At 42.9% G+C, this 8130-nt stretch overlaps 2 protein-coding genes across 4 annotated transcripts; one reads left to right on the top strand and one right to left on the bottom strand.

Annotated features, from left to right (window-relative positions):
- Positions 1–122: 122 nt before the first annotated feature.
- Positions 123–1503, top strand: LOC136531359 (uncharacterized). Its single transcript, XM_066524026.1, has one exon. It carries the CDS (start codon positions 545–547, stop codon positions 1199–1201), a length of 657 nt encoding a protein of 218 aa, XP_066380123.1. The 5' UTR covers positions 123–544; the 3' UTR covers positions 1202–1503.
- Positions 1504–1852: 349 nt separating this feature from the next.
- Positions 1853–6645, bottom strand: LOC136531358 (pentatricopeptide repeat-containing protein At4g20090-like). Of its 3 annotated transcripts, none has more exons than XM_066524024.1 (5): positions 4667–6645; positions 3077–4239; positions 2866–2958; positions 2734–2790; positions 1853–2364 (listed from the first exon to the last, which is right to left on the bottom strand). In XM_066524024.1, exon 1 carries the CDS (start codon positions 6624–6626, stop codon positions 4734–4736), a length of 1893 nt encoding a protein of 630 aa, XP_066380121.1. In that variant the 5' UTR covers positions 6627–6645; the 3' UTR covers positions 1853–2364; positions 2734–2790; positions 2866–2958; positions 3077–4239; positions 4667–4733. The 3 variants fall into 3 exon arrangements, with proteins under 3 accessions (XP_066380121.1, XP_066380120.1, XP_066380122.1); XM_066524025.1 differs by having other exon boundaries at positions 1858–2364; positions 3990–4239; XM_066524023.1 differs by having other exon boundaries at positions 2866–4239.
- Between the last annotated feature and the right edge of the window lie 1485 nt (positions 6646–8130).

Raw genomic sequence — 8130 nt, 5'->3', positions numbered from 1 at the left:
GTTGAATTGTGTGAATTGTTAGGTTTCTTCAAAAAAAAAGGTGAATTGTTAGGGTAGATGATGGCACCTTTGAACGTTTCAAAGGAAACGTGATATTTGCTAGAGGATAGGATGCCAGACGGAGTACTAGCCATTCATTTAGAGACTACTGTAATTTGCAAGGTTCAGTGATGTTATCTTCAGCCTCAGGTAAATCCTGCTCTAGATTCAAAACTAGGTATAATTTGCGAATGGCCTAATGTCTATTGTTCTATGAGCTGCACTCGCACTATATAGTTGCATTTTGCCAGCTTACTTACAATGGTACATAGGGTGCAATTTCTGGTATATTATGTCAAATCTAGTGTTTCATTTCCATATTTTTCCGTCGAATAATAGTGAGTACCTTGACTCAAACTGTCTGACCTGTTGGATAACTGAAGCGAATGTTAATGTTCCGCATATTTGTTGTTGATTGTGTGCATCACTGTAAAGCACTATACCATGTCAAACTGTGCTCATTATTTTTTTTTCTTCTACAGATTTCCATGTTCCTCAGTCTATTATGTGGAGGCATTTCTCAATGTCCAGGCCTAGTTCTCTTGCAAGACATGACAACTTTGGTCTGGTTTCCTGTTTGCACACTCAGATAAGATGGGCTTCGCAGGCTGCTGCTGTGAAAGAAACTGAAGCCAGTGGCAGCAAGATAAGCATCGGGCCCAAACCAAAACAGATCAAGGAGGATGACGAGGATGCTAACCTGGTATATCAAGGGCCAATATCATCAACCATAAAGAAAGTGAAGCTTCTCTCTCTGTCCACCTGCTGCCTCTCCGTGTCGCTAGGGCCAGTGATAACATTCATGACTTCACCGGACATGAATGTGATCCTCAAGGGAGCTGTTGCATCCACCGTCATTTTCCTCAGTGCCACTACAACTGCAGCCTTGCACTGGTTCGTGAGCCCATACATTCACAAGCTCCGGTGGCGTCCTGGTTCAGATAGCTTTGAGGCTGAGGTGCTGACATGGCTAGCTACTCCCCTAAAAAGGACTGTCAAGTTTGCCGATGTCAGGCCTCCCGAAACAAACAGGCCTTTTGTCACCTTTAAGGCTGAGGGGAACTTCTACTTTGTCGATGCTGAACACTTCTCAAACAAGGCCCTGTTGGCTAGGCTAACACCCCAGAAGCTTCCTCATGAGTCTGCGTTCAAGAACTTGTGATTGGAAGTTGTTCCACTTGCCCATGCCTGCACTTTTGGTCCTGAGCTTTCGTAGGTCGTTTGAAAACATTTCTGTGATAATTATTCCTGCTAATACTTTCCTGAAGATGTGTTACTATATATTTGTACTGTTGCTTACATTCTATATGTGGAGATTTGCTAGCTGCTTGTGCGTAGCAGTTTTAGTTTAGGAAACACTATGAGTTCTGGTGTTGACAGTTGAGTCTGCACTTTGAATAAGTAGGTGGTAAGATATCTGCCTGGGATCCTTAATAAATGTCTTTTTCAATCTGAAATTGCCTACTTCGCCTTGCTGCCGGAAATGGCTTGGAATCTGATTGCTCAAATGTAATCTGGTGCTCCTGTGTTGCCTTGGGGCAGCATGACAACTATTTGCGTGGGGGACATTATTGAGTCGTTGTACAAGAGTTGTGTGTACCTTTTCCATTTGCTTCCTGGTTGATTCGTGCACCTAAGGTTCATCCATGCACGGAGCACGGTTCTCGGAACGGTGCGGATAGGCCTCATTTGCCGGCGTTGCTAGCTGACATTCTGCTTTGTGTGACAGGCTGACAGCCGTCGAATGGCTTTCAGTTAGGTTTTGCGGCAGCTTCATGTTACCATCGAGGAGACCAGCACCCTTCGATATGATCTGACCACGTTTCTGCTTTACTAAGAACTCAACATCTATGACAGACCAAACTTTTTTTTTAAAAAAAAGTCAGTTCGACAATCATTCTCACATTAACATGAAAAGAAAAAGAATAAAGGATAATGTGGTATATTTATCAAACGGAACTCTCAACGCTGCCGTTCTGCATTTTGTCTCACAATCCACATCGGCTAAACTATGGTTCTTATCTACTATAAAACATGTCTTAGGACACCACAACTCAAAATCTCTTGATTTGATTACTTCAGCGAACAAATCCTTGTTGCAAATCAACACCGATGACACCACCACCATTAGCGTTTCAGTCAGAATCACATACAGACAGCAAGCAAAATGTGGACATTTCAAACCATGTGGACAGCAGCAAAATTCCACATTAGTCAGTTGAGATCAGGTCTATTCGGACACCAAATCCTCAACTTCTTTCGGAACTTTGGAACAGCGTCAGCTTTAATTGCCATCACTAAGCCCATCTCTTTGTAATTCTTCATCTGCATGAAGAAGCCAGAAAGTTCAGTTTAGGAACAACTTCTAATTTTTACAAACAGGCATATCATTTGAAACATTCAGCGATGGATATCAATGGCAGATTACAAATAACCATCAGGAGGTAGATTACATACACATAATTATCAGGACGGGACTATAACAAGAGTTTAAGACATGGTGAGAAGGAACAAAAGTTCCAACTTCACATTCTTTGGCTCTGGCTACTAGTATTTTCTCCAGTTTTTAAGGACACGATATGAGTGATGTCATGCAATCCAAATACCAACTAAAAGTACCATAGATATAATAGAACCAGTCAGCAATTGCATATTTCAAGAGCACAAAGCAGCAAATGATAAAATGCAACTGACCTCCTGTTGAGCAGACTGTTCCGAACGTATTGGAAAAGTGAGAGACCACGAGCTAAGCTGAAGAAAAAAGAATTTGTTAGCATCAATAAAAGAAATACATACAACGAATATCTGAATAGCATTCTTTGATACCTCGTGAAAAATTTCATCCTCTAACTTCGTATAGATAACAGGTTTGTCATCATCTTTGCTCTTCTTTGATTTATGTTCTGCAGGGGTTTTCCTCTGCAGCGCAGCAATCGACAAGTGAGTAATGGCCAAAGCAATCCACAACAAAATGAACACTCATTCACATATAGGGGGACACAAATACTGGACATTATTGATCAACACATCATCTTACATGGTTCTACTCCACTGAGCATGGAAACATGCCCCTTTAAACATTGAGTGAAATCCACTGGGTCCCTAAACTTGTCCTGTGTTCTCAACTAAGTCCATGAACTTTGAAAACCTGGAATTTCGGGCTCCTAAACTTGATAAATGTATTATTGGAGGTCCAATCCGGGTTTAGGCAGCCTGTTTCGCCAGCATGGACTGCCACTGTGTCTGTTGGGCGCGTGAGGGAGCAGCCTGTGGGTTGGCAAATATTGGAGGAGCCCCCTGTGCGCTGCTCATTTTCATTTCTCATCCCCGCGACCTCACACAGCAGGCGGAGGCGGCGAGCTTCGAGGTGGCCGTCAGCGCCATCGGCAGAGTCGAGGAAGGCTTCACACCTCGCCGCCTTCCTCTACTCCGCCGACGGCCGCCTCGAAGCTCGCCATCTCCGCTGCCACGAAGCAACCAAATGATCTACTTGACATCATAAATCACAGCTGACATTTTTGTAGCCGAGACAAAACAAACAACTTCTAACAGCAAGATTTTTTTTATCATTATGCATTATGTTCTCAATAGGTATAATTGTAGTGAGACTTCTTGAATTATCACCTTAACAAAAATGGTCCTCATCACTAAAAACAAGACTACTGCGTTATCACAAATGCAGTATGTTATGCATTATCATAAAGGATTTAGTCTTCGGTGTGGAATCTAAAACAGGTGAGGAAAAAATGGCAGGCAAGTTTGTTTTATCATCATCAGCTTGAATAGAAGTATAAGAGCTTATGACATCAGCTTTTGAAATGCAATGTTGATTAAGGAAAACGTTGGAAATACTAATGGGATACTCTGCAAATAGAAAAGGACGTGTGCAGGTGCAATATCTTTCATTTACTTGGAGATAGTAAAATGTTTCATGAAGAAATATATATTACCTAGCTAGCAGCTGCTTATTGACCAGAGGAAGAATTAATCTGATAACTTGCTAATAGTGATCAATTGAGCAGCTGATGTCCTAATGTTCCAATAATAAATATCTTGGAAACAAAAAGGAAAGGTTAGGATATGTCTATTAACATAATTTGCACATTCCATCCTGTAGATAGATCAAAATGTGTAAACTGCCATATTTCCTTGCCTTTCTGAAAGGCATGTAGCAGAGGACTGTCAAGGAGATTACAGATCCTACAATGACACAGTATTAGTTCAAATCATAACTGTGTAATTCTAAAAAAAAGTTCAAATCATAACACATAGAACCAATTTATTGCAAGCTAGTGTCAATTTGATGAACAGAAGATCAAGTTAATAACTCAATATTGGATTTTTAAAGAACATAATAAGTGCTGAGTCAGAACACAGAATTAAGATAATAAAATTACAGTTTGCAAGCAACGCCATCAACTCTTGGAAGACATGCTGTTAGGACAAAAAAATTTTTGTCAAGTACAACTTATATAACTTGGCGTTGTCTTAAAGGAAACATCATTTCTATTGGGATGCAAATTCAATATATAAAGTACTGCAAGGAAACAAGAGTAGCGATTAATGAAAATCACATTATTGTAACAAAATCTTTGTTATGAATGAATAAGTTAATGCTACAACTTACAACAAATGGAGTATAAAAAGTACTCCAGCATGAGCCCATCGGCATATTAAAAAAATATGGATGATCTCTAAGGCCTCCAAATCTCATCCCAACAATTGTCAACCACCTTTTGAACTCTCTTAGTCTGACAAACTCCTCTCACTACGGTATACCAAATGACAGCCTCTGGCACAATATACTTAGCCAGCATGACCATTACAACATCTCCTGCTGCCCTATATCTATCTCTATAGCATAGCCTCATGACCAGTCCCTCTAAGAATTCCCTACCTTTCCCCTCTACAACTCCAATCTCCCGCAAGAAAATATTGCATGTTACTGTGTCTGGATCACACATTTGATCAAGCATCTGGTTAAGCAAGTCCATTGCCCGAGGTAGGTCATTTGTGCGGATCAGCGCATCCAATAGAACATTATAAGTAATGACATCTGGTTTGGCATCACCCTTTGCCAGCATGTCATTAAATAGACGGAGACCACCATCTACCATCCCAGACATGCATAAACCTTTCATCATTGAAGTATAAGCAATGGTATCAGGTGCACAGCCACGACCAAGCATGTTTTTCCAGACCATCATAGCATCTTTTAATCTCCCTACATCGCACAACCCACTGATCAATATGCTGTAACTAATGGCACTTGGCACACAGCCAACCTTTATCATCTCCTCCCATGTAGAGAGTGCCCGTGATGAATTACCAATGTGGAAATATCCCCGAGTCATTGAGCTGTATGTCATGATATTTGGGATACATTTCGCATCAACCATTTCTTCAAATAACGTTTCAGCTTCTGTCATCCTCCCAGACCGTGCAAAGCCATCAATCATTGCTGAATACAAAACAACATTCGGCTTTACCCTAGCTGCCACCATTGCCTCCCACACCATCAATGCCCTGTCAACCTCTCCTGACTTGCAAAACCCAGTGATCACAGCCGAGAACACAAACTCACTGGGTGCAAGCCCCTTACTCCCCATTTCCTGAGCCACCTTCCATGCATCCTCCACTCTCCCACACTTCACCAGCCCATCGACCACTGCTCCGTAGGTCATCAACCCTGGCACAATACCTTCATTCTCCATTCTTCTCATGATGTTCATTGCTGCCCTCGCCTTCCCACACAACAGTAGACCATGCAGCAGCACATTGTATGTCACCGCGGTCAGTGTGCAGCCCTTCAGCTGCATAAACCGAAATAGCTTGGCTGCCCCATTGACATCCCCTGCACGCAGCATCGCCCTCAGCACGGGGTTAAAAGCCTCAGCAGACACCACTCCATCAACCACCATCTCATGAACCAGTGCCACCGCGTCTTCCACCCGCCCTGCATCGGCCAGTGCAGAGACGACGGTAGAGTAGGTGAACTTATCCGGCACAAGATTCCACGCTGGAATGACATCGTGGAGGATTCCCAACGCGATTGCAAGATAGAGGCCGGGGTTCCTTGGGACCATAGAGGAGCAGATGCACTTGAGGAGGAGGTTGAAGGAGAGCAGAGTGGGAGTGAGGCCAGGGAAGCGGCGGAGGGAGTGGGAGAAGAAGGCCGGAAGGAGGTGAGGGGGGAGGGGAAACCGGAGTAGCGCGGAGTTGAAGGAGTGGTGGGTGGTGGCGGCGGACGTGGGCGGGGAGAGGAAGAGGCGGAGCGCAAGGATCGGGCGGGGCGAGCGGGCGAGGGCGGCGACGAGGTGGGGGAAGATGTGTGGGGAAGCGTCGTGGGGAAGGCGGCAGAGGAAGCCGAAGACGGACGCGGCGGACGGGGGCGGGGAGGCGACGGCGAGGGATCGCGCGACGGATAGGAGCGTAGGCCCGGCGGCCGGGAAGAGCTCGTCAGCGAGGGGCAATTCGTCGTCGGATGAAGAGGACGAGCGGCAGCAGCGCGCGATGGAGGCGGCAAGGGAGGGTAAGCAGGTGAGACGGCGGAGGGAGAGGGGGAGGCGGGTGGCAGGATGGGGCATAGGGGGAGGCGAAGCATGGCGGTGGGGAGGACGGCGGCGGTGTTCAGGCGGAGGAGGGCCGGCCTTGCAGCATTTTTGCTGCGGGGTGGGCAATTCTTGCAAAATCTTGGTCTAGGGTTTATGTGAGCTAATAAAATACAGAGCGTTCGCTCGATCATTTCTAAAGCTTATTGTTGTTTTATTGTAAGAGAAAAATACTATATCATGGCTAATAAATATGACTAATACGATCAAGCCAACAGGGTGATTATCCCGTCTTAGTGGGGTCATGGCCGTGTCATATGAAATGAAATAGAACTGGGATAAAGCACTCATTCTGACAGTTTAATTCTATGATTTCATATGTATTTAATTTCCAGACTCACAGAGAGTTAGGCCTTGTTTAAATTCAGAGGCTAAAGTTTAGTGTCACATCGAATCTCATATCAGGGTGTTACATGGGAGTGTTCGGATAGTAATAATAAAATAAATTACAGAAGTCCTCCGCGAGACGAATTTATTAAGCCTAATTAATCCATCATTAGCACATATATTACTGTAGCTTATTGTAGCACCACACTGTCAAACCATGGACTAATTAGGCTTAAAAATGTCATGTAAATTAGTTGCAATATGTGCAATTAGTTAATTTTTTACTCTATATTTAATACTCCATGCATGTGTTCAAACAACCGATGAGATAGGGACTGAACTTAGGAGGAAAAACTAAACAAGGCCTTAGTAATCGTGCCACGAGAGTTTCATCATTTCTTCTCTCTCTTTTTTGAATACACTGCTGTGTTATAAAAAATGCTTACGTAACAACCTATTTAATGCAAATGAAAATCACAGGAAACTCCCGCTGAGACTTGCCTTATAAAAGTTTGTAATTTCGCCTATATAGTTAAAAAAGTTGAAAGACACATGTTCCCTGGCCTGATTTTTTTGTTTGCCCTCCACACTGCTTCCGTTAGATTTGGCTCTAACGGTGTCAAACTGTGATGGAAAACGTCAAAAATACTTTTGAGTCTGAATGTGCTATTATTATTTTTGAGCGTCTTACCGCCTAAAGTAAAGAACTCAGAACTAGAAAATTATAGATCTCGTCACTACTATTTAGATATAAAAAGTATCTTCATTTAATTTCGTAAAAAATGATTTTTCTAAGGCATATTAATCATATTTTTCTGTACAAAATCATATCTTTTTTGTACGGAGTAAAATGAAGATATTTTTAGATGAAAATTATACAACTTTCTAGTTTTGGATTTTTTCATTTGAAGTCATTAATACGCTAAAAACAAGAATGACACATTCAGATTTGAGGGTATTTTTAACTTTCTACATCAGACACCGTTAGTGCCAAATCTGATATGAATGGTGTGAAGCCCCAAAAAAGTTCAGACTAGTCACTAGTGGCACTGGAATTGTAGACTTTTCGGGTCTGTTTGGAGCAAAGGAACGAAAAACACACGAACGGAAGAAAAACAGAGGAATAGAAGGAATGGAGATGTAAAACAGAGGA

This window comes from Miscanthus floridulus, unplaced genomic scaffold, assembly GCF_019320115.1.
Source record: "Miscanthus floridulus cultivar M001 unplaced genomic scaffold, ASM1932011v1 fs_329_4_5, whole genome shotgun sequence".
NCBI lineage: Eukaryota > Viridiplantae > Streptophyta > Magnoliopsida > Poales > Poaceae > Miscanthus > Miscanthus floridulus.
The sequence above is the reverse complement of the archived record's forward strand: the minus strand, read 5'-3'. Positions and strand labels throughout refer to the sequence as shown.